The sequence below is a fragment of the Capricornis sumatraensis genome, chromosome 6, assembly GCF_032405125.1.
Source record: "Capricornis sumatraensis isolate serow.1 chromosome 6, serow.2, whole genome shotgun sequence".
Classification (NCBI taxonomy): Eukaryota; Metazoa; Chordata; class Mammalia; order Artiodactyla; family Bovidae; genus Capricornis; species Capricornis sumatraensis.
In genome coordinates this window covers 33,259,646-33,284,782 of record NC_091074.1, presented here as the reverse complement: position 1 = coordinate 33,284,782, position 25,137 = coordinate 33,259,646, and the positions used below count along the sequence as shown (strand labels likewise).

The following is a 25,137-nucleotide window of genomic DNA, read 5'->3' as shown; positions in this document are numbered from 1 at the left end:
TATAGATTATATTTATTAATAGGTGTGATATCTGTCAGTGAACAATACAGGTTTATACAGTATATACTGCTTGATCTTTTCTTAAAATGTGTATGTATATGCATAGAGGATAAAAGACATATTAGACATTAAAATGTTCTTAAAACACAGGGTCAAGCAGTGCTTTTGGACTTTTCCTGTATACCATCTAACCTTTCTGAATCTTTTACTCTATGTTCTCACTTTCAAAAATCAGAAAAAAACATTTTTTTAATAAAAGTTACATCAGAAAATAGGTGTATTTTTAATATTGTATTTTCTCTTTTTAGGTAGTACATCAAATGTATTATTTTCTAGTCAAGATCCAGTTGAAGATGCCGTCTTTGGTGAAGTTATTAATCTCAAGAAGAATGGGGACAGAGGAGAAAAAAGACAAAAGCATTTTCCAGAGAGAAGCTGTAGTTTTAGTTCTGAAAGTCGAGCAGGAATGTTACTTAAGAAGAGCAGTTTGGATTTGAATTCAAGTGAAGTGGCTATCATGATGGGAGCAGACGCCAAGATTCTCACAGCGCTGACAAGCCCTAAGACTTCTCCACTCCATAATGCGAGAGCCCACAGCTTTGGGAGTATTAGCTGCCATCCCGCTGACACTAGGACTCGTGTGTCTGAAAGCACTTGGGATTCGGAGCACCGATCATCGGTGTTAGAGATGCTTGAGGAGAGCCAAGAGTTGATGGAACCTGGGGTTGATGAAAATGTAGCTAAAGCTACTATGACAAAGGATACATGTGACAGTTTACAAAATGATAGTAATCAGTCCAGAGACTCGAAAGCAGGATCCAGAGATCTAGCAAATAAGAGAAATAGCTTGTATGGTGTTGCTAAAGCTGTTGAGAGGGAAGATGTTGAAACTGGCCTAGATCCTTTGTCGCTTTTAGCCACTGAATGTATAGGAGAAAAAACTGATTCAGAAGAGAAGCTGTTTTCTCCAGTTATTGCACGTAATCTGGCTGATGAAATCGAAAGCTATATGAATCTAAAGAGTCCCTTAGGTAGCAAGTCCACTAGTATGGAACTACATGGAGAGGGAAGCAGAGAGTCTGGTGCTACCGGTGCATTTGTTCACTCTTTAGAGAGGAGATCAAGCCTCCCTTTAGATCATGGTCCACCAGCACAGGAGAGCCCTGAAAGTGAAAAGGGCTCCCCTGCAGTGTCCCGGTCTAAAACTCTGACGGGGCGTCTCAAGCAACAGACTCCCTCCAGGAGTCCTAAGGAGCGTTCAACTTCTTTATCAGCACTGGTCCGTTCTTCACCGCACGGCTCGTTGGGTTCTGTGGTAAATTCTTTGTCAGGGCTAAAGCTGGACAATATCCTCTCAGGACCCAAGATGGATGTGCTAAAATCTGGCATGAAACAAGCAGCAACAGTAGCCAGTAAGATGTGGGTAGCTGTAGCGTCTGCCTACAGCTACTCAGATGACGAGGTGAGAGTGCTTTATGTGTGTCCTCTCCCTGATGTTGCAGTGTTTGGAGTATTTTTTTAATATATGAATTATTATTTAGATTTTTCTGGTAATTTTGTTTTTTAATATCTTTAAACATGCATATCCTACTTCTTTCTTGAAATGACTTAAGTATACATGTAAGGAATTTAATAATGAAGAAATAGAATATCAGGACTACTTTATAATTCCACAGCTCAGTCTAAGCTAACACATTGTCTATTTAGTTGAAAGAATTAATGATTAATTGATTAATTATTAATTGATCTAATAATAATGCCATGTTGTATTTGCATATCACTTCACTTTTATTAAGTGGAGGATAATTGCTTTATAATGTGGTGGTGGTCTCTGATGTACATCATTGTGAGTCACTGTGTTTTTTTATATATATATTTGGGCTTCCCTGATAGCTAAGTTGGCAAAGAATGTGCCTGCAGTGCAGGAGAGCCTGGTTCGATTCCTGGGTCGGAAAGATCCACTGGAGAAGGGATAGGCTACCCACTCCAGTGTTCTTGGGCTTCCTTTGTGACTCAGCTGGTAAACAACCGCCTGCAGTGCAGAAGACCTGGGTTTCATCCTTGGGTTGGGAAGATCCCCTGGAGAAGGGAAAGGCTACCCACTCCAGTATTCTGGCCTGGAGAATTCCCTGGATTACATACAGTCCATGGGGTTGCAAAGAGTTGGACACGACTGAGTGACTTTCACTTCACATATATATGTGTATGTATATATATAGCTAGCAAGATGCTGCTAGATGACACAGGGAGTCCAGCCTGGCAATTTAGGACAACCTAGAAGTGTGGACGGGAGTGGGGCAAGGGTCAAGATGGAGGGGATATATATATAGTTACATATACTATATATAAGTTATATATGTATAATTATATAACTGCTCCCTGCCACACCCCTGGGTTGTTCCAGGCCGGCTCCCTATGTCACTTAGCAGCTTCCTGCTAGTTACATTTTACACATGAGAGCGTATATATGTCAGTGCTACTTTCTCAATTTGCCCCACCCTCTCTTTCCCCCCACTGTGTCCACCAGTCTGTTCTGCATATGTCACTTCACTTTTTAAATAACTTTAACCACTGTTATTTCTTTAAGATACATAAATCACTCTACAGCTCAATTTATAGATTTCATACTGCATAAGTAAAGCTGCTGACTTTTTATTGAAGTTAAGTTGATTTTACAGTACTGTAATAGTTGATTTTATAATACTGTATTAGTCTTAGGTGTACAGCATAGTGCACATTATATTCTATTACAGGTTATTACAAGATATTGGGTATAATTCCCTGTTACAGACAGTAAATTCTTTTTGTTGTTTTTCTTTTAATTTTTGCATACTTTGTAGACTGTTACATTTTTTTATAGTATCATAACACATTTACAGGAGACTTGGAAAATTATAAAACAAAGTTATATATAGTTCCACTGTATAATACAATTATTTTTAGGTAGATAAATTAAGATTTTTATATAGAGTTTCAGTATCAAACTTTAATCAAAAATTAACAGAATGAATAGAAAAGTAGAAGGGAAGAGCAGATCTGAAAAGCACTCTGAACCGATGGGAAATAATTAACGATTTCTACGGTTTTCACACAACAACAGGATACAAATTCTTTTCAAGTTTCCATAGATTGTAAGCCAGGAGACCCTGGAACATATCCAGCGACATTAAACAAGGTGCAAACATTTCATGGTCTAATGTAATTGAAGGCATACAGAATCTGTCCTCTTTCAGTTCAGTTGCTTAGTCGTGTTCTACTCTTTGCGACCTCATGAACTTCAGGACGCCAAGCCTCCCTGTCCATCACCAATTCCTGGACTCCACCCAAACCCATGTCCATTGAGTCGGTGATGCCATCCAAACATCTCATCCTCTGTCGTCCCCTTCTCCTCCTGCCTTCAGTCTTTCCCAGCATCAGGGTCTTTTCAGATGAGTCAGCTCTTCACATCAGGTGGCCAAAGTATTGGAGTTTCATCTTCAGCATCAGTCCTTCCAATGAACACCCAGGACTGATCTCCTTTAGGATGGACTGGTTGGATCTCCTTGCAGTCCAAGGGACTCTCAAGAGTCTTCTCCAACACCACAGTTCAAAAGCATCAATTGTTTGGTGCTCAGCTTTCTTTATAGTCCAACTCTCACATCCATACATGACCACTGGAAAAACCATAGCCTTGACTAGATGGACCTTTATTGGCAAAGTAGTATCTCTGCTTTTTAATATGCTGTCTAGCTTGGTCATAACTTTCCTTCCAAGGAGTAAGCTTCTTTTAATTTCATGGCTGCAGTCACCATCTTCAGTGATTTTGGAGCCCAGAAAAGTAAAGTCAGCCACTGTTTCCCCATCTATTTCCCATGAAGTGATGGGACCAGATGCCATGATCTCAGTTTTCTGAATGTTGAGCTTCAAGCCAACTTTTTCAGTCTCCTCTTTCACTTTCATCAAGAGGCTCTTTAGTTCTTCTTCACTTTCTGCCATAAGGGTGGTGTCATCTGCATATCTGAGGTTATGGATATTTCTCCCAGCAATCTTGATTCCAGCTTGTGCTTCCTCCAGCCCAGCGTTTCTCATGATGTACTCTGCGTATAAGTTAAATAAGCAGGGTGACAATATACAGCCTTGATGTACTCCTTTTCCTATTTGGAACCAGTCTGTTGTTCCATGTCCAGTTCTAACTGTTGCCTCCTAACCTGCATACAGATTTCTCAAGAGGCCGGTCAGGTGGTCTGGTATTCCCATCTCTTTCAGAATTTTCCACAGTTTATTGTGATCCACACAGTCAAAGGCTTTGGCATAGTCAATAAAGCAGAAATAGATGTTTTTCTGAAACTTTCTTGCCTTTTCAATGATCCATCAGAGGTTGGCAATTTGATCTCTGGTTCTTCTGCCTTTTCTAAAACCAGCTTGAACATCTGGAAGTTCATGGTTCACATATTGCTGAAGTTTGGCTTGGAGAGTTTTGAGCATTACTTTACTAGCGTGTGAGATGAGTACAATTGTGCGATAGTTTGAGCATTCTTTGTCATTACCTTTCTTTGGCATTGGAATGAAAACTGACCTTTTCCAGTCCTGTGGCCACAGTTGAGTTCTCCAAATTTGCTGGCATATTGAGTGCAGCACTTTCACAGCATCATCTTTCAGGATTTGAAAGAGCTCAGTTGGAATTCCATCACCTCCGTTAGCTTTGTTCGTACTGATGCTTCCTAAGGCTCACTTGACTTCACATTCCAGGATGTCTGGCTCTAAGTGAGTGTGAGCGATCACACCATCATGATTATCTGGGTCGTGAAGATTTTTTTGTATAGTTCTTCTGTGTATTCTTGCCATCTCTTCTTAATATCTTCTGCTTCTGTTAGGTCCATACCATTTCTGTCCTTTATTGAGCCCATCTTTGTATGAAATGTTCCCTTGGTAACTCTAATTTTCTTGAAGAGATCTCTAGTCTTTCCCATTCTATTGTTTTCCTCTGTTTCTTTGCATTGATTGCTGAGGAAGGCTTTCTTATCTCTCCTTGCTATTCTCTTACCATTATGGAATTATGTTAGAAATCAATATCAAAAGGTATTTGAAACTACCCTACATATTTTCAAGTGCAATGTGACATTTACCCAGAGAGATCTTTGGCTTAGCCATTGAAATCCTCATTAAAGTTAAAAGACTGAAAAAATACAGAGTGATTGCAGAGAAAAAAGCATTTAAATGAGAATATTAGTATCAAAATGAGAAATCTCAAAGATACTTTAAAAACCTATGTAATTGGAAATTAAATGTCCACTTTTAAATGATGGGTGTATCAAAGAAACTATAACAAGGAAAATTAGAAAATATTTGTAACATAATAATAAAAGAGAGTTTACCAGACTTTGTTGCCTGTAGCTGAAGCTGTTCCATGCAACTAAATACAACATGGAATTTTGAATAAAGTGTGAAAACAAATAATAGACACTAGCATAAAATTTTGTGAAATTTGAACAAAATCTGTACTTTTGTTAATATTGTATCATGTTAATTCCCTTAGTTTTTTTAAACCACATACTATTTCTTAGACAGTAAATTCTTGTTGCTTATCTATTTTATGTAAAGTAGTTTGTATGCGTTAAATCCATGACCCTGATTTGTCCCTGTCGCCTTACTCTTTGGTAACCGCAAGTTTGTTTTCTATTTCTGTGAGTCTGTTTCTGTTTTGTATATACATTCATTTGTGTTACTTACAGATTCCACATATGAATGATATCATACAGCGTTGCTCTTTCTCTTACTTATTTCCCTAGCCATAATATGCAGTCCATCCATGTTGCTGCAGATGGCAATTTTTCATTTATTCTAAATGACTGAGTAACATTCCATTGTGTGTGTGTGTGTGTGTGTGTATCACATCTGCATGATCCTGTCATCTGTCGATAAGCACTTGGGTTGCTTCCGTGTCTTGGCTATTTTATATAGTGCTGCTATGAGCTTTGGGGTGCCTGTCTCTTTTTGAATGTGTTTCTGTTTTTTCTGGATGTATACCCAGAAGTAGTTTTATAATAAGGAAGGCATATACATCTTCTTTAAAGCAAAGATTAAAAAGGAAACTGCTTAGTGAAATGTTTTCTATCTTAAAGTATCAGCAATCACTTAAAGCATTACAGTCACTGTAATCAACAATTACAGTGTTCAGAACTTTGTTCATGTTTTACTCCTCTAATAATGATGGTTGTTTTCAGAATAATCATATTGCCAACAAAAATTCTCACAATTATCTGATTTTAATGTACTCATATTACCCACATTTTTCAGATAACATAATTAAAAAGGAAGTTGAGTCATTTCTGTAGGATCACAGTATGTAATGGGGAACCAAGATCACAGTCTGGCTCTCTTGACTCTTAAGCCCCTACTGTGTTTGTACTGGGGTCTCTGATTACATCGGACGTAGCGAGCTCCTAGAGTTCTTTCATTTTATAGTTTGAATATTGGGATAAACCCCACAGTCCTAATATACACTAGGGTCGCAGCATGATCTTAAGGCATAGGTCATTGCTTGAATGTCTTAAGAGTATGGAAGAGAAATTGCAAATAATAGAAAGAGGTCAAGGTTTCAGAACATATGGTGATGATTTAAGAATTATAGATGAATTTAATTCTGAAAGGATAGAGTGAATATATTCTCATTGGAGAAGATCTTATGTATGTATGTGGGATTTTATTTTTTCCAAATAAAGGAGGAAACAAATAGAGATTACAGTTTCCCAGCTGGCCTTGAAGACCATATTTTGGGAGAGAATATATCACCTAATACGAGTATCTCAGGGTTGGTCCCCAGTGAACTTACCCAGAGCAACACCAGCCTCGGCAGTAGTAGCAGCAGTGGAGATGTAGGAAAACTGCATTACTCACCAGGTAAGGGGGAGGGTTGTCCTCTTCTGATTTATATGCCCATAATTCTTATCCCTGTACCATACACACAGTAAGCCCCATTTGTCGAGATGATCGGATAGATTTGTGTATAGCCATACCATATTAACCACTGTTAGTTTATAAGATCTTAAAGTACTGTGTGGAATCAAACTGTGGCTTCCCTGGTGGCTGAGTGGTAAAGAATCTGCCTGCAGTGCCAGAGATGTGGGTTCAGTTCCTGGGTTGGGAAGATCCCTTAGAAAAGGAAATGGCAACCCACTCCAGCATTTTTGCCTGGGAAATCCACTGAGTTTATTTTTATTTATGTATATTTGTGGATTGTATCATTAGTTCTCAAACTTTAGTGTATCTCAGAATCACCTGGGATATTTGTTTATAAGTATATACAAATATCCAAGCCCTAGGCTAAAACTTTTGAGACTTAATCTGTGGAATGGGACTTTAAGAATATATATTTTTGACCAGCTTTCCAGGTGAATCAGTTATTTATTAGAGTTTGTGAATTTCTTTGCTATGTTTCTGAAATCTCCTAGTTCTGTGTTATTTTTTAAATTGTAATTTTATTCACTTTTTCCAACTTTTTATTATGAAAAATTTCCAATACTTTAAAAAGTTGAAAGAATCATATAGTGAACAGTCATATATTTTATACCTAGATTTAATTAACTTGTTAAATGTACATAAGTACATTTTGATACTAAACCATTTGAAAATAAATTGTAGACTTCATGGTATTTCCCCCTAAATTTGCATTTCCAAAGAATAAGGACATTTTCATACATAATGTGTGTTACGATGTTTCTCTCTAGGTGAACTTCCATTTCCAAGAGGCATAAAAGGGCAGGAATTTGAAAAGTCAGATCATGGTTCTTCTCCAAACACCAGCATGTCCAGCATCTATCAGAACTGTGCAATGGAGGTAAAAGTTCTATATTCAGCCCATAATACAGTGGCAGTAAACGTATTTTTATTTCAGAGTGGCATTTTAACAATTCTACGATACCTTTATGGACAGAATAATAAAATAAGTCATTTTGTTGAATTTCCTTGGTGTCTTATGTAAACAAGGCAATAAGCTAGTAGTTTTACCTATAAAGTACTTGTTCTGTTATTAATTTTAAATGTGACCACAGAATAAATACAATTCTGTTTGTCTCAAGAGGGTGGACTGTTAAGAGTATGAAGGCTGTTAAGACCACTATTCACTGTAGTGGTTTTCAGTGTGGGTGTTCTTCTGCTCTTAGGTTTTGATGTCAAGCTGTTCACAGTGCAGAGTTTGTGGAGCTTTAGTTTATGATGAAGAAATTATGGCTGGATGGACGGCAGATGATTCAAATTTGAATACAGCCTGTCCCTTCTGTAAAAGCAACTTCTTGCCTCTTCTCAATATAGAATTTAAAGACTTGAGAGGCTCTGCAAGGTTAGTATTGTAAAAGCTCCCTTAGAGAGGTAAGTACCCTCTAAAAGGCGGAAGAGTGAAGTAGTCACGGGTGCTCCAGGTGTTCCTTTCCTTGCCCCCCTTCATTTTCAGTGTTTGAGAGAAAATACTCATATTGTAGGAGGCTGTTCTTCCATGTTATTTAACAAATGATTATTATTAATAGTTAATTTTTGGAGCTAAACTTTATAGGTTATATAAGTATATCAGTTATTATAAATTTTAAATTCTAACATTAGTTATTGATTTAATATTTCTGCCTTAATGACCTTGATTACGTGCTCTGGAGCCTTCCCCCCCCAACCACCACCAAAAAAAAAAAAAGGATGAAAGGGACTTTAACTCTTCTCTTAACTTGTTGCCCCTTTATAGTGGTGCTCTGTAATGTGAAATGACTAATTCTAGGCATTAGAAAAGAGATTAACTGATTTGTAATCAGTCATTAAGTAATTGAGAGTTTGGTAACTGTTTGCTGACCTAAGTACTTATAATTTTTTTTTTCTTCTTATGGTGATTGTAAATGGTATTGTTCTCTCAGTTCCCCTTTCTGCTAGCTCATTAGTATATAGAAATGCAACAGGTTTTTATTGGTTTTATGCCCTGCAACTTCACTAATTTATTACTAATAGTTTTTTGGTGGATTCTTTAGGGTTTTCTAGATATAAAATCATGTCACCTGCAAACAATGAGTTTTACTTATTCCTTTCTAAATTAGATGGCTTTTTTTCCTCTTTTTTGCCTAATTTCTGTGGCTAGGAGTTCTGTGTTATGTTTCAGCTTTTCACCTTTGAAAATGATGTTAGCTAGGGACTTGTCATATATAACCTTTATTATGTTGAGGTATATTCCTTCTATATCCACTTTGTGGAGAGTTTTTATTATAAAGGGATGACTGGTTTTGTCAGCTGCTTTTTCTGCACCTGTTGAGATTATCATATTTTTTATCCTTCATTTTGTTAATGTATGTATCACATTGATTGATTTGCAGATGTTGAACCATCCTTGCATCCCATGGACAAATCCCACTTGATCACGGTATATGATCCTTTTAATGTATTGTTGCATTTGGTTTGCTGGTATTTGGTTGAGGATTTTTGCATCTTTGTACATCAGAGATACCAACCTGTGGTTTTTTTACTTTGTGTGGTCTTTATCTGATTTTGGCATCTGGGTGATGTTGGCCTTGTAAAATGAGTTAGAAAGTATTCCCTCCTCTTGAATTGTTCAGTATAGTTTGAAAACAATAGGTATTAAATCTATAGATGTTTGGTAGAATTCATTTGTGACACTGCCTGGTCCTGGCCATTTGTTTTTTAGAGGCTTTTTGATTACTGCTTCAGACTGTGCTAACAATGAATCAGTTCAAATCTTCTCTTCATGATTCAGTCTTGGAAGGTTGTACAAGTCCAAGAATTTGTACATTTCTTCTAGGTTGTCCTGTTTGTTGGTATATAGCTGGTTTTTAAAATATTCTTATAATCCTTTGTATTCCTCTGGTGCCCTTTGTTATTTTCTTTTTGTTTCTGATTGTATTTATCAGAGCCTTCTCTTAGTCTAGCTAAAGATTTGTCTGTTGTGTTTATCTTTTTAAGAACCAGCTTTTAGTTCCACTGATACTTTCTGTTGTCAGTTTAGTCTCACCCATTGGTGGCTCAGAGGTTAAAGCGTCTGCCTCCAATGCGGGAGACCCGGGTTCGATCCCTGGGTCGGGAAGATGCCCTGGAGAAGGAAATGGTAACCCACTCCAGCATTCTTGCCTGGAGAATCCCATGGATGGAGAAGCCTGGTAGGCTATGGTCCACGGGGTCGCAAAGAGTCGGACATGACTGAGCGACATCATTTTCCCTTTCATTTATTTCCACTCTGATCTTTACCATTTATTTCTTTCCTTCTACTGACTTTGGGGTTTGTTTGTTCTTCTTCTTACATTATTTTTGGCTGTGCCCTGTGATTTGTGGGATCTTAGTTCCCTGACTAGGCATCCAGCTTGGGGCCCTGGCAGTGAAAGCACGGAGTCCTGACCATTGGACCACCAGGGAACTCCTTGTTCTTTTTCTGGTTCCTTTATGTGTAAGGTTAAGTTGTTTATTTCAGATTTCTCTTGTTTCTGGAAGCAGGCCTGTATTGCTCTAAACTTCCCTCTTAGTACTGTTTTTGCAGCATCTCATAGATTTTTGGTATGTCATACTTTCATTTGTCTTCAGGTAAATTTTTGTTTCTCTTTTGATTTCTTCATTAAACCAGTGTTTCAGTAGCGTATTGTTCATTAGCCACATATTTGTGATTTTTTTTCAGCTTTCTTATAGTTGATTTCCAGTTCTGTACCACTGTGATTAGAAAAGATAACTTCATATGATTTCAGTCTTTTATTTATTAAGTTTTATTTACTTATTGAGCATTGTTTTCTGTCTCAGCATATGGTGTATCCTTGAGAAAGTTCCATGTATACTTGAGAAGAATGTGTATTCTAATGCATTTGGATGGAATGTTCTATATAAATTTATCAAATTCTTCTGATCTTAGGTTTCATTTAAGGTTGCTTTCCTCTTTGGATGATCTATCCATTGATGTAAACGGGGTATTAGAAAGTCTCTTACTGTGTTAGTCAGTTTCTCTCTTTAGATCTGGTACTTTTTAATATATTTTGGTGTTTCTAGATATTAATAATATGGTGCATATATATTAATAATATGTCTTCTTGATGAATATTATTTATCATTTCATTTCAGTTCAGTCGCTCAGTCATGTCCAACTCTTTGTGACCCCATGAATTGCAGCACGCCAGGCCTCCCTGTCCATCACCAACTCCTGGAGTTCACTCAGACTTATATCCATCGAGTCAGTGATGCCATCCAGCCATCTCATCCTTGGTCGTCCCCTTCTCCTCCTGCCCCCAATTCCTCCCATCATCAGAGTCTTTTCCAATGAGTCAGCTCTTCGCATGAGGTGCCAAAGTACTGGAGTTTCAGCTTTAGCATCATTCCCTCCAAAGAAATCCCAGGGCTGATCTCCTTCAGAATGGACTGGTTGGATCTCCTTGCAGTCCAAGGGACTCTCAAGAGTCTTAAGTCTGACACTGTTTCCACCGTTTCCCCATCTATTTCCCATGAAGTGATGGGACCAGATGCCATGATCTTCGTTTTCTGAATGTTGAGCTTTAAGCCAACCTTTTCACTCTCCTCTTTCACTTTCATCAAGAGGCTTTTTAGTTCCTCTTCACTTTTCTGCCATAAGGGTGGTGTCATCTGCATATCTGAGGTTAATAAATGATAAATATTTATCATTATTTACTATCCAGTTTTGTCCCTTATTGCCTTTTTTGGTTTGAAGTCTGTTTTGTCTGATAAGGGTAGGGCTGTACCTACTTTCTTTTGGCAGCAGTTTTCTTGGAGTATCATATTCTTTTCCTTCACACGTAGTCTACATTTGTCCTTGGAGCTGAGGTGAGTCTTCTAGAGACAGCAAGTCATGGGGTGTTGTCTTATGTGGGAGTTTTGCTTTTCTTTTTTATTATTATTTTTATACAATTTTTATTTTCCATTTACAGTTACTACAGAATATTGACTGTATTCCTCATGTTGTACAATACATCCTTGAGCCTATCTTACACCTAGTCATCCCAGATACTCTTTGCTTTATAGAGTATTCTCTCTGTTGAGTAATTTCATTTCTGAGATTGAACTGCCTGAATTTCCTTTTAGCTTAACTGAGTTTCTTATTACAGCTATTTTGCATTATCTTAATCAGTTAGATTGCAATATTTATAGCTTTAAGTTTGGGTTCTGGGGGAGTGTAATTTTTTGTGTGTGTGGGGAGGATACATGTTACTCTGGTGCTTCATGGTGCTTGATGAGTTGTTCCCTTGCCAACATATTTGAAGTACTGAACACCTTTCTGCTTGATTCTGACAGTTCAACTGGTCAAAAAATAGAGGCCTCTTGTTTTCCAGTAGGTGGTGGTATATTAATAGCACAAGTCTTTGGATCCTCTTACCTGAACTGCCTCTATTATATTTGAGTTTGCACTTTCCACACTCCACTGCCTCTGTCAGAGAAGTGGCCTTGTGACCTCGTTATTGCTTTTTGGGCCTTGGGGTCATTGGTGCTTCGCTGCTGCCAGTGTTGCTGGGGTCTTATGACCTGGTGCGTTGGGATGATGAGCTCTTCCCCCTTGTCTGGAATCCCCTGGGTTGCAGGCTCTGCCACTGCTGGTAGTGGTCATCTGATTTTCTAAAGTTTGTGGGCTCCACTGGCGTGGGAAGGTGGGGCAGGGGGCCAGAATTGTGAGTTCCTCAGTGGCCAGAGGGATGAGGTCCAAAGCCCCTTTGCCACTCAGTTACCGGTCGTGACAGGCGCTGCTGCCTCTGGGAAGCTGGCGTTGTGTGCACTTGCCTCCACTGCTGCTAGGCTTTCTGAGGCTGCAGACTCAGCTTGCCAGAGCAGAAAGCCAAGACTGGAGGCTGTACTTTTTCACCTCCGCTGTGCGTTCTAGTCCATCCACCTTTAGATGTGCAGGTGTGTGGGAATCTCCAGTGTATTAGACAGAGGTACCTTTGTTGCATTGTTAATGTTTTACTGCTTGTAAATTGAAGGGGCAAGATAAAGGTAGCTTTCCACTGTGGCACTTTGCAGATGTCACTTGCTTTTACTCATTTTTGTATTTAGTTTTCTTTTTCCTGTTGATCTGTCTTGGCTCTTCTTTTTTTTTTTTTCTTGGCTGCACCATGCCACTTGTGGGATCTTAGTTCCCTGACCAGGGATGGAACCCAGGCCCTAGGCTGTGAGAGTTCAGTTCAGTTCGGTCGCTCAATCGTGTCCGACTCTTTGTGACCCCATGAATCACAGCACGCCAGGCCTCCCTGTCCATCACTAACTCCCAAAGTTCACTCAGATTTGCGTCCATCGAGTCAGTGATACCATCCAGCCATCTCATCCTCTGTCGTCCCCTTCTCCTGCCCCCAATCCCTCCCAGCATCAGAGTCTTTTCCAATGAGTCAACTCTTTGCATGAGGTGGCCAAAGTACTGGAGTTTCGGCTTTAGCATCATTCCCTCCAAAGAAATCCCAGGGCTGATCTAGAAGTACAGAGTCCCAACTACTAGACTGGTAGGGAATTCCTGTCTTGAATATTCTTGATGTTAATTCCTTGAAGAGAAATGACCGGTTTTGATGTTATTATCGTGCATTAGTTTTCCACCTTATGATTTGTGCATTTGAAATCTTTTTAAACAAGATTCCGAAGATTCCCATCTCTAGTACATGAAAATCTCTTCCTGGTGTTCTTCCGTACCTTTATATTTTCCCTGTGGTATTTGGGTTTTAAATACATCTGTAGTCTACGTTTGTATATGATCATAGAGATCCAGGCTTATTTTTCTCCATATAATGAGCCAGTTTTACATCCTTCCTTCATTAATATTATATGTAGTATCACCTTTATCATCTATCAAGTTCCTATGTATACCTCACTCTGGTTTTGTGTCCTGTCAATACTGTATTATTTTTATTACTATATTTATGTTATGCCTGGTTGGTAGGGTAAGTTCCCCCTTTGGAAATTTCTTATAGTTATTTGGTTATGCATATAAAACTTTAGAGTAACTTTGAGTCCTCCCCCACAGAAAAAGTCCACCTTAAGTTTTCATGAGATTCAAATAGATTTGTAGCTTAATTCTGGGGAAATGGACATCTTTAGTATTATTCTCCTATGAGCATGGTATGTATCTCCCTGTTTTAGATCTTCTTTTAATAGAGTTTTAAATTATTCTCCATAAATTTTGTACTTTTTTGCTAATTGTGTTTCTTAAGCTTTTGTGATATCTTATTTTATATTTTGTAATTGAATATAAACCAGCATTATTAATCTTCCTCCCCAGTAGGTCATTATGGAAAATTCCTACTTATGGCCAAGTTTAATTAAAGATTTTTTTTTATATAGTACATCCAAATATCCACCCCTATAGTCTTAGTTAATTTATATTGCTTGCTTTATCACCTATCTATTCTTCCATCCTTCCACCAGTCCATCTTATATTTTTATTTGTTTAAAATAAGATGTAGATAGGGGGGAGGGGGGTGGAATTCCCTGGCAGTCCAGTGGTTAGGGCTCTGTGCTTTGCAGGAGACATAGGTTCAGCCCTGGTCAGGGAACTAAAATCCTTGCATGCTTCTCAGGATGGCCTATTAGTAATAATAATATGTAGTAATATTATGTTATTAATAATAAAAATACCTTTCCCCCAAAGACTTGAGCATTCATATCATTAACTAGAGTTCAGTATTTATTTACAGTTTTTTTTCATTTAAGGTAAATTCGATTTCTGCAAATCAAGATACAGAACATTATTATGACTTCAGAAAGCACTCTTTATGTCCCTTGCAAGGCAAAGCTCTCACCCCATCCCCACCCAGAAGGAGAAAGAAAGAGAGAAGATGAAAATAAATTACTGAATTAATAAGAGGGGAGAGAGAATGACTAAAGACAAAAATGGAGATTCTTAAGCGGGGGGAAGGGTATTATAAATAGTTATAGATTAATACATGTTAAAATGCTATTCTTTATTTTTTTTAACTAAGAAAATTAATGAAATATTTTGCTTTCCAACTTCCTTCATAGCTTTCTTTAGTGTCTCTCAAAAACTGAAGGGATCTTGTATTGAACTATAGTGACCTGCTCTGGATCTTTTCATTTGAAAAGGTTCAGACAAGAGAAGAAGAGAGAATGAGAGCAAGAGTGTGTGTATGTGTGTGTTTGAAATAGGCAGTATTTCTATGGATTTGTATAATTCATTAGTATTTTACTATACAATGATTGTAAATATGATGACATTTGGAGGAGTCTAGGATTTTTATAGACTTTCTTATACTTTCTTTTTTTTTGGACGGGTCCATATTTAGCTTTTTCTTGAAACCAAGTACCTCTGGTGACAGTTTACAAAGTGGCAGCATTCCATTGACAAGTGAACCTTTGGAGCACAAACCCATATCCAGTTCAGCAGAACCTGACCTGATCAACTTTATGGATTTGCCAAAACATAACCAGACCATTACTGAAGAAACAAGCTCTGCAGTTGAATCAAGGTAGCATAGAATTCAGAGAACTCTCCATAAAAAATTGGGTGCCCCTGTAAAAATTTCATCTTTAAATACAACCTGGCTGACATAGACATAAGTTCTGGCATTTTTAATAATGTAACTTTAAAGACTATCCACTCCCGTATTCTGGCCTGGAGAATTCCATGGACTGTATAGTCCATGGGATTGCAAAGAGTCAGACACGACTGAGCTGTTTTCACATTGTTTAAATATCTAATGAATGAATCTAATGATAAACCATTTTTAATACTGTTTAATGTTTTACAGTGGTCTTTTCCAAAAATGAACTTCCCAACAGTAAAAAAGTATTTTCCCTTTCAGTGTAGTCATTGCCAGTTACCAGATATATACTCTCTTTACAGTGAAGTATACCTTTAACTCTTAAATATTGATTCAAATATTTATTGAGAGCCTATTGTATGCTCAGCATTATGCTAAACACTAAAAATAAAAATGTAAATAAAATCTGACCTCTATTCTTAGTTCGGTCATGGCCTGAAAGTGAAAGTCACTCAGTCTTGTCCGACTCTTTGCAGCCCCATAACTACACAGTCCATGGAATTCTCCAGGCCAGACTACTGAAGTGGGTAGCCTTTCCCTTCTTCAGGGAATATTCCTAACCCAGGGATCAAACCTAGGTCTTCCTCATTGCAGGCAGATTCTTTACCAGCTGAGCTACAAGGGAAGCCCGGGTCATGGCCTAGTAGAGATTAAATACTTGACAGTGAATCTACATTACTTACTTGGATGCATTATACATACTTCCAGGTGATTTTGTTTAATAAAGGTAAAATAATGTTTGAATAGAGCACATGAATGGGCACTTAGTCTTTTTAAAATAATACCATAATACTTAACTATATACCCTCTTCCTACCCTTCATCAGCTCATCCACTTCATCCTGTTTTTCTGACTGATTTTACAGAAATACCTGAAGAAAAGTTAATTCCTATAAGGCAGTACTGACTCTTCTCAGATATATTCAGTACATTCAAAATTTATTGTAGAAAATACTCTAGCTCTACAGATTTAGATTGTTTAAACCAATCTAACCACAGCATTTCTTCTTCATTTTTTTAAGTGATGAAATAATGAAAGCCAGCGGAGATGTCCAAACTGTGAAAGTTTCACCTGTGCCTAATAGTTTATCAAAACGAAATGTGTCTTTGACTAGAAGTCACAGTGTTGGAGGTCCCTTGCAAAATATGGACTTTTCCCAGCGACCGTTTCATGGCATTTCAACAGTTAGTCTTCCAAACAGTCTGCAGGAATTTGTGGTATGTAACAACATTATAATTATGCTGTGTGTTCATGTAAGTATTTATTAAAATAGCATCTTCTTCTGTAATAGGTTTTTTTAATCACGTGAAAAGTGATACATTTTCATAAGCAGGCTAAGAACTTTCAGATTTCAAAAATGTACATAAATAAACAGAGGAGTATAGTGAGTCCTTCGGTGGCACCATCCAGCTTCAGTGATTTTCAGCTTACAACATTTTTCTGTCACCTATGCCCTCATTCAGTTCTTCTGTAGATCCATCGGAAGCAAGTTTCAAACGTAGACTCCATTTGTCAGTATTTCAGTGTTTATCTCTAAGAGATAAGGACTCTTAAAAATGTAATGCCGTTGGTTCAGTCATTAGGATTCCGCACTCCTGATGCGAGGGGTGCAGGTCGGTCCCTGGTCAGGTAGTTACCGTCTCACTTGCCACACGGTGCGGCCAAAGGTCAAACAAACAAAAAAGTGCCATTATCAGACCCAGGAAATAACCAATGCTATCAGGGTCATTCAGTCTTCGTTCAAATCTCTAGTGGTTTCAGGTGTCAAGTATGTGTGCTTTGCAGCTTGGGGAACCAGGATCAAATAATGCTTTGTAGCTGGTGATCTGCTTTCTGGTCTTTTTAAATCTATAAACTCCTTTTTCCCTTGCAGTTTATTTGTTGAATACAACCCTGTAAGTTGGTAATTGCAGCCCGAAGCCTGATCAGGTTCAGGTTTTTTGTTCTGTTTTGTTCATTTGTTTATTTTTACAAGGCAACTTCATCAGTAGTGGCATGTCTTGAGGGACGTGAACTATCTCTGTGGGGGTTAGCAGCTGTTAACCCCTTAGTGCCTAGATAAGTTATCTGTTTGGAGCTATAAAATGACAATAGTCTAATTCTGTCATCTTCTTTATTATATGAAATATATTTATAAAGAGAAACTTATAGGATGGCTTTTGTCTGATTTTTTCCAAAGATGCAGTTTATGTTGGAAAGGCAAGATAAATGTTTGATTTTCTTTTTTCCTTTTATTTATCAAACTTCATAGTGACAAGTTGGGTTCCTAGCGTTCTCCAAGGTGATACATTATCTGGGGGCATAGGGTTTCATTATGATCTCATGGGTTTAAACATTTATGTTTATATCCACTGCTGCTGTTACCCTTATTGATGCTTATTTTATTTCTTTTTTGGTCACCCAGAAGCCTCTACCTGTTAGTGCCTTATTCCTTTTGACACAACTCTAGTAGCTTTTGTGAGTCTTCCCCGATCACTCAGTTGGTAAAGAAGCCCCCTGCAATGCAGGAGACCCCGGTTTGATTTCTGGGTTGGGAAGACCAACTGGAGAAGGGATAGGCTACCCACTCCAGTATTCTTGGGCTTCCCTGGTGGCTCAGCTGGTAAAGAATGTGCCTGCCATGCAGGAGATCTGGGTTTGATCCCTGGGTTGGGAAGATCCCCTGGAGAAGGGAAAGGCTACTCACTCCAGTATTCTGGCCTGGCTAATTCCATGGAGTAGTCCACGGGGTCGCACAGAGTAAGACACGACTGAGCGACTTTCACCTTTGTATGAAAGTGAAAGTGAAGTCGCTCAGTCGTGTCTGACTCTGCGACCCGTGGACTGTAGCCCACCAAGCTCCTCTGTCCATGGGATTCTCCAGGCAAGAATACTGGAGTGGGTTGCCATTTCCCTCTCCAGGGGATCATCCTGACCCAGGGATTGAACCCAGGTCTACCACATTGCAGGCATACACTTTAACCTTTGCACCACCAGGGAAGCTTTCACCTTTGTATAAGTTTTTTTAAAGTTTCCTTGCTTTCTTGTATTATAAGATGTTTGATGCTCAGGTGTTACATATTTCCTTCTTCAGACCTCAAATCAGTCATTTCTTTAAGAAACATTCCTTTTAGAGAAAAATAGTATTTGGAGATCTCAATCTGGGCACCATGGGTGCTGATTAATATTAGTCATAAACACTTTATCCTAATTGTGCACAACTTACAAAGTCTAGGTTGGGTTTCTTTTTCATTATTTTCGTTATTTCATTTGATTTATAAAATTGCTCTTTAGTTTTTATTGCAAATATATAAACAAGTTAGATATATTTTAAAGACTCATCAAGAAATACTAACACAAAAAATGGCCTCATCTGTTGAGAGTTTTACATGGAAGATAAAGTCAGATTTTTTTGGTATCATGATGAAACATCAGAAATGCAAATATTTCTTGTAAAAAGTTGAAAAGGAAAAATCAGTCATACATAGGGCATTGCTCTTAATGTGATAAGAGAAACTCATGTTTAAAATAGGGCCTACTATATGGATTAATAATTTTTGTTCATAATCATTTAACTTAAGGGTATTTATGATAAAGTACTTTTTCTTCTTTTATGTTTTCTTCAGGGTGTTCTCCATGTACTCATGGCCCTGAAATAAGTTTGAAAGGACAGGAAAGTGTGCTGTCATTGAGACATACTCTGAAACATACATAATAAAATTGATCATATTTTCTTTCTATATTTCTGTTTTTAAGGATCCTTTAGGAAAAAGACCCAACCCTCCCCCTGTTTCTGTGCCTTACTTGAGTCCTCTAGTGCTTCGCAAAGAACTTGAATCTTTGCTAGAAAATGAAGGCGATCAGGTGATTCACACGTCCTCATTCATCAATCAACATCCAATAATTTTCTGGAACCTCGTTTGGTATTTCAGGCGTTTGGATCTTCCTAGTAACTTGCCAGGACTTATCCTCACTTCTGAACATTGTAATGGAGGCGTACAGGTAGGGAACCAACTTCTATACTTACACTGTATTCATGTTGGTTAGGTAGTGTTAGGTCATAGGTTATTTCTCTCTCGTTTAAAAATTTAGATAGGTGGTCCAGGGATGGTATAATGCTAGAGACTTGAGAGCCTTCTATCTTTTTTGCTTGCAGTGTGGCCTCCATTTCCAAGTCTTACACCCGGTCTAGGATAGCTGTACTCTACTTCCAAGCTACCGCATCCATATTCCAGCCAGCAGTAAGAAGAAAAATGGATGGAGAATATATTCTTTCTTTAGGGATAGTTCCTAGATGTGCATATAATGTTTTCATATGTATTTGTTTGGCCTAAATTTAGTTATATGATCATTTCTAGTGGCAGGAGTAGCTAGAAAAGTAGTTTTTATTCTGAAATAGAATATTCCCAGCTGTGAGGGGTGTTTGGGGGAGAATGGATACATGTATATGTATGGTTGAGTCACTTTGTTGTCCACCTGAAACTGTCACAACATTGTTAATCAACTACACTCCAATAGAAAATAAAAAAAATTTTTTAAGATATTCCCAGCTGAAATTCTCACAACTTTATTTAAAAGGATTTGTATTAGCCACATGTTTTCAGTTTTATTTAAAAACTAGTGAAGTTATTTTGCTAGGTCACATACTGAATAAGTGATGGGGGGCTAAGACCACAGTCTGGCTCTCTGACTCTGCTTGAGCTGGCATCCTTGACTCCCAGGGAGACAGTAAGCTTATGATACTGAATACTGAGAGATACCCCTCACCCCAAACGTACATCAGAGGCACAATAAACTTTTAGAGTCTTGTAAACTGTTTGACTGATTTATGTACTAGTCAGTACAGTGAGATAGTAGTAACTGTTGTACTTTCTCGTACCTTAAAATTTGTTGTGAATCACATTCACGTGACTGCTGTGCCAGTTACCAAGTTGTCACTCAGTCCCCGAAAGTCAGAATGAGAATCTTGCACCTCAGAAAATAATAACATTTGTACTTAGATACAAATAAAAATTACAATTTTCCTTCAGTTTTAGGTCTAGAATTTTATGTTTTTTACAAACCCTTATGTCGAGGCCTGACTTTTAGTAGATCACAGTGAGGGAGCTGCTCTGCTGGGTACTCAGTCTCGACTCAGAAGCAAGTCATCTGAGTGGTTTAGCACCAGATTCCTCAGGAACGTGCAGTGCGTGACGGGCAAGGGGGCAGGGCGGCTGCCTTTCCAGCTGCGCCCTGTGTCCCAGGAGGAACACTATGCCGCGCTCCAGGTCTAGAATTTTAAAAAGGACTCATCTGTTTTATATAATCAAGCTTTGCTAGGTCCACTGGTAATTACTATTATGCTTAGTTACTACTGTGCTTAGGGTACTAATGCTTTCTATTGATCTTTTTTAGCTTCCCCTGTCATCTCTGTCCCAGGATAGCAAACTTGTTTATATTCAGCTGTTATGGGATAATATCAACCTTCATCAGGAACCAGGAGAACCTCTGTATGTCGCATGGAGAAATCTTAGTAAGTAAAATAAAGACATAAAAGACTCAAACTGGAAACAACCAAATATCCATCCACAAGTGACTGCATAAATTACTATACAGTCCATCCACACAGTAGAATACTGTTTAGCAGTAAATAAAAATGGATGCCTGAGGGAAAAATAGAATTGAGATGAGATTAATTATTTTGCTTTGTTTTAAAAATCTTTCATTCACTTTTAGTATCTCCTCAGGCTTTTTTCCATTTTATTTCAAATTTATTTGTTGTACCAACCTGTTTATCAGATGTCCAGTTGAGCTGAAGAGTGGCTTTTTTGTGTGATTCTTACAGTCTATCTGTCAGATATTAATTTGGTGAGGTGTTTGGACAGTAAATTCTGTATAGCAGATGTGTTTGTGTAGATGATAATTTCAATTATATGGGTACAAGCTTTTGGCTTGTACAAAGATTTTGGCTTTATTTACAGTTTTTTATATATAGAACATATTTTTACGAGGGGTTTAAAAGGTTATCCAGTATTCAGAAGCTTTGTGAGTCCATAAGAAACCACAGACAATCCAATAGGTCAATGAGTAAATGGTATCAGTAGGCAGTTCATGGAAGAAACATTAAAATGCTCTGTTCTGTAAATATACAGTATACAAAGCTGTCGGTACCATGATGCTTCACAAAAGATTATAATAATGAAAAACTTAATACCCAACAAGAGAGTTGTAATAAACCCACATTATGAAATGTTGGCAAACAAGAAAAGGAAGGAGTTATTTCCATATAGGTTCCTGAAAGGATGGATGCCTATTATATTAAGTGGAAAAAAGGCAAGTTGTAGAACAGTATATGATCTTTGCAAGAGAACAAAACCAAGTATTTTCTTACCATTCACTTATTTTTGGCTGTGCTGGGTCTCCACTGCTGCACGGGCGTTTCTCTGGTTGTGGCGAGTGGTGGGCTGCTCTCTGGCTGTGGTGCAGGGGCTTCTCATTCGGTGGCTTCCCTTGGTGTGGAGCACAGGCGCTAGGGCACGCGCGCTTCAGGAGTCGTGGCTCCCAGGCTCCAGAGCACAGGCGCAGTAGTTGTGGCACATGGGCTTAATTGCTCTGCAGCATGTGGGATCCTCCTGGATCAGGGATTGAACCCACGTCTCCTGCATTGGCAGGCAGATTCTTCACCACTGAGCCGCCAGGGAAGCTGCTGTATGTTTTCAATGTATGCATAGAAAAAGGTCTAAGACTATATATATCCCAAATGTTAGCAGTACCTGCTCAGAAGAGAAAAGGGATTGTATTTTTTCCTACAGTCTTTTACTACTTAACGTTTTACTTAAGCTAGAAGAGAAGAGAAGAATCTGACATTTTCCCTTGAAATATGTCAATCACAAAATTATGACTAAATATATCTATTTTTGTCTTTTTGTTGTTTTTCCAGTTGTGATATTTGAATACTTTTTAAGCAGGAGCAGAATAGCCTTGAAAAAAATAGAATTATAACCTCAATTTCTTTAGTTGTTTCCCCTCATATCTTGAAATAGACAAGTGTTTTAGAATGTTCTATAATTTGTGGTAGGAACAAAATTCAGAATTCCCAAGAATAGCTTTCTTTACTTGGTTTCATTAATGAAGAACTGGCACATAATAAGATTATAAGACATAATAGAATTGAGTAGTGACTTTTGGAAAAGCAGTATGGGGAGCTGCACGGTCCCAATTCCCAGCAAAACAACATAATTGGTGAAAGTTATTAAAGACAAAAAAAAGGTATCTGTGTGTGTCTATGACTATAGAGGAAAATGAAGAAACATTTATTTAAGAAAATATGTATTAAATTGCAGTAAAAACAGTGATTTCTGTAGCACTTGGGCTACAACTTGCTGCTCCCCACCAGCCCCCAGTTAAGGGGCTACAGCATCTCCCTGGGAAAGACAGGTTGTCAGCAGTTCTCATCCTCCCAGTTCTACCAGCTCTATAGCACAGAGGTTCAGTTCCAGGACATGAGGAGGCTCACTTCCTCCACTCAGCCCCCATTCATTGCCTGTTTCAGCAACCTTTGAATACTGGGGCTCTGATTGTTCTCACAGCATCTTGCTCATAAGGGAGAGGTTTTATGCCGTTTGAGGCAAGCTGAAGAATCAGAGGCAACTGCATCGCTCCAGTGCCCCACTTACAAAGTAGAGGAATCATTCTAAGAGAAGGCCACAGTTCCCAGCCCCGGCTCCAGAGCAGTGGCCGAGAGACAGGCCATAAGAACAGAGAGCTCAAAAATTCTCCCCAAAGGAAATGATCTTATTTGGGACAGACTGGAGACGTTCAAGCCTAAAAGCAGTCTTGGAAAAAGTGGAGATTTTGGTGAGAGGGCCAGTATTACCCTGATGCATAAACCAAAGGTATCACAGGAAACAAAAATGAAAAATCCATATCACTTATGAATATAGACATAAGGATCCTCAGCAAAATACTATAAACCAAAGCCAGCAATTTAAACATCATGACCAGTGCTGTTACCCCAGACATGCTGTGTTGATTTGAAAATCACTTACTATAATACAGCATATCAATCAGAATAAAGGACAAAATCCACATGATATCTGAGTGGGCACAAATAAAGCATTTCACAAAATCTGTTGTCCTTTGTTAAAAACACTCAACAAGCTAGGAATAGAAAGAAACCTCCTCAGCCTGATTATGAATATCTGAAAACCCACAACTGGTCTCATACTTAGTGAAGAAGGACTAAATACTTTCCCTCTAAACACAGGAACAAGACAAAGATGTCTGTTTTCATTATTTCTTTTCAACATTGTACTGGAGGTTCTTGTTAGAGCAATGAGATGGGAAAATAAAAGGCATCTAAATTAGAAATGAAAAACTATCCCTATTTGCAGGTTCTGTGATCTTATATATGGAAAATCTTAAATTAGAAAATCCTAAGGAATACACAAACACACACAGAAAAAGACAAATGGATAAGTTCAGCAGAGTTACAGGATATATGATCAATATATAGAAATCAACTGTATTTCTATATAATTGCAACTAATCCAAAAATTAAGAAAATAACTCCATTTATAATAGCATTAAAAATAATAAAATACTTAGGGATAAATTCAATAAAAGAAGTTAAGAAAGTAAAAACACCTAAATAAATAGAAAGAAATCCCATGTTCATGGACTAGAAATGTTAATATTGTTGAGATGGCAGTACTCCCAAACTGATCTATAGATTCAGTACAATCTATATCAAAATTCCAGGTAGCTTTTAATAGAAATCGGCAAGCCTATCCTAAAATTCATATGGGTTTCAAGGGACCTAGAATAGTCAAAATAAGTCATAGGACTCATATTTCTTGATTTGAAAACTTACTGTAAAGCTACAGTAGTCAAAAAATTGGAAAACTGGCATAGGATAGATATATCGATCAATGGAATAAAGTTGAGTTTCCAGAAATAAACCCACACATGCTAAGTTAATTGCCTTTCAACAAGAGTGCAAGGACCATTCAGTGGGGAATGAATAGTCACAATTGGAACAACATGCAGGAAAGATAAAGGTGGATTTCTTCCTCACATCATACATAAAAATGAACTCAAAATGGATCATATACCTAAATGTAGGAGCTAAAACTATAAAACTCTTTAAAGAAAACATTGGCGTATATATTTTCACGACCTTTTATAGGACCAGGCCTTCTTAAATACAACCCCAAGAGGTGACAAAAGAAAAAGTAGATAAATTGGACTTAAAAACATCTGTGCTGAAAAATCAACCATTAAAAAGTGAAATGTCAGCCCACAGAGTTGGGGGAGATATTTGCAAAGTATCTTAAGGATTTGTATTCAGAATATATAAAGAAGTCTCAAAACTCATCACAAAGAAGATAACTCACCTAAAAACTGGGCAGAAGATCTGTCTTAATTAGTTTGGGCTACTGTTACAAAATAGCACAAACTGAGTGCTAAATAGCTTACTAAAAAGTGTACTTACTATTACTTTATTAGCTTATACAAATTTTTATTTCTCACAGTTCTGGAAACTTGGAAGTCCAATGCCAGGTTGCTGGCATGGTCAGTGAGGGCCCTCTTCTGGATGGCAGACTTATTATGCCCTCAGGCAGTACAAGGGATAAGGGATCTCACCGGTGCCCCCTTTTTAAGGGGTGCTAAACTAATCCATTCATGAGGA

General features: G+C 38.0%; 1 protein-coding gene across 10 annotated transcripts in view; it reads left to right on the top strand.

Annotated features, from left to right (window-relative positions):
• The window catches only part of DENND4C (DENN domain containing 4C), an 80,645-nt gene that overhangs the window by 48,541 nt on the left and 6,967 nt on the right, over positions 1-25,137 (top strand). For 7 of the 10 annotated variants that reach the window (XM_068974082.1, XM_068974083.1, XM_068974079.1 and 4 more), the window contains 8 exons: positions 309-1,462; positions 6,702-6,879; positions 7,707-7,816; positions 8,142-8,317; positions 15,231-15,413; positions 16,510-16,705; positions 19,224-19,469; positions 20,862-20,979. In XM_068974082.1, coding sequence (XP_068830183.1) covers positions 309-1,462; positions 6,702-6,879; positions 7,707-7,816; positions 8,142-8,317; positions 15,231-15,413; positions 16,510-16,705; positions 19,224-19,469; positions 20,862-20,979 — 2,361 coding nt within the window. The remainder of the gene's footprint in view (positions 1-308; positions 1,463-6,701; positions 6,880-7,706; positions 7,817-8,141; positions 8,318-15,230; positions 15,414-16,509; positions 16,706-19,223; positions 19,470-20,861; positions 20,980-25,137) is intronic. The other 3 variants (XM_068974081.1, XM_068974075.1, XM_068974080.1) reach the window with 3 other exon arrangements.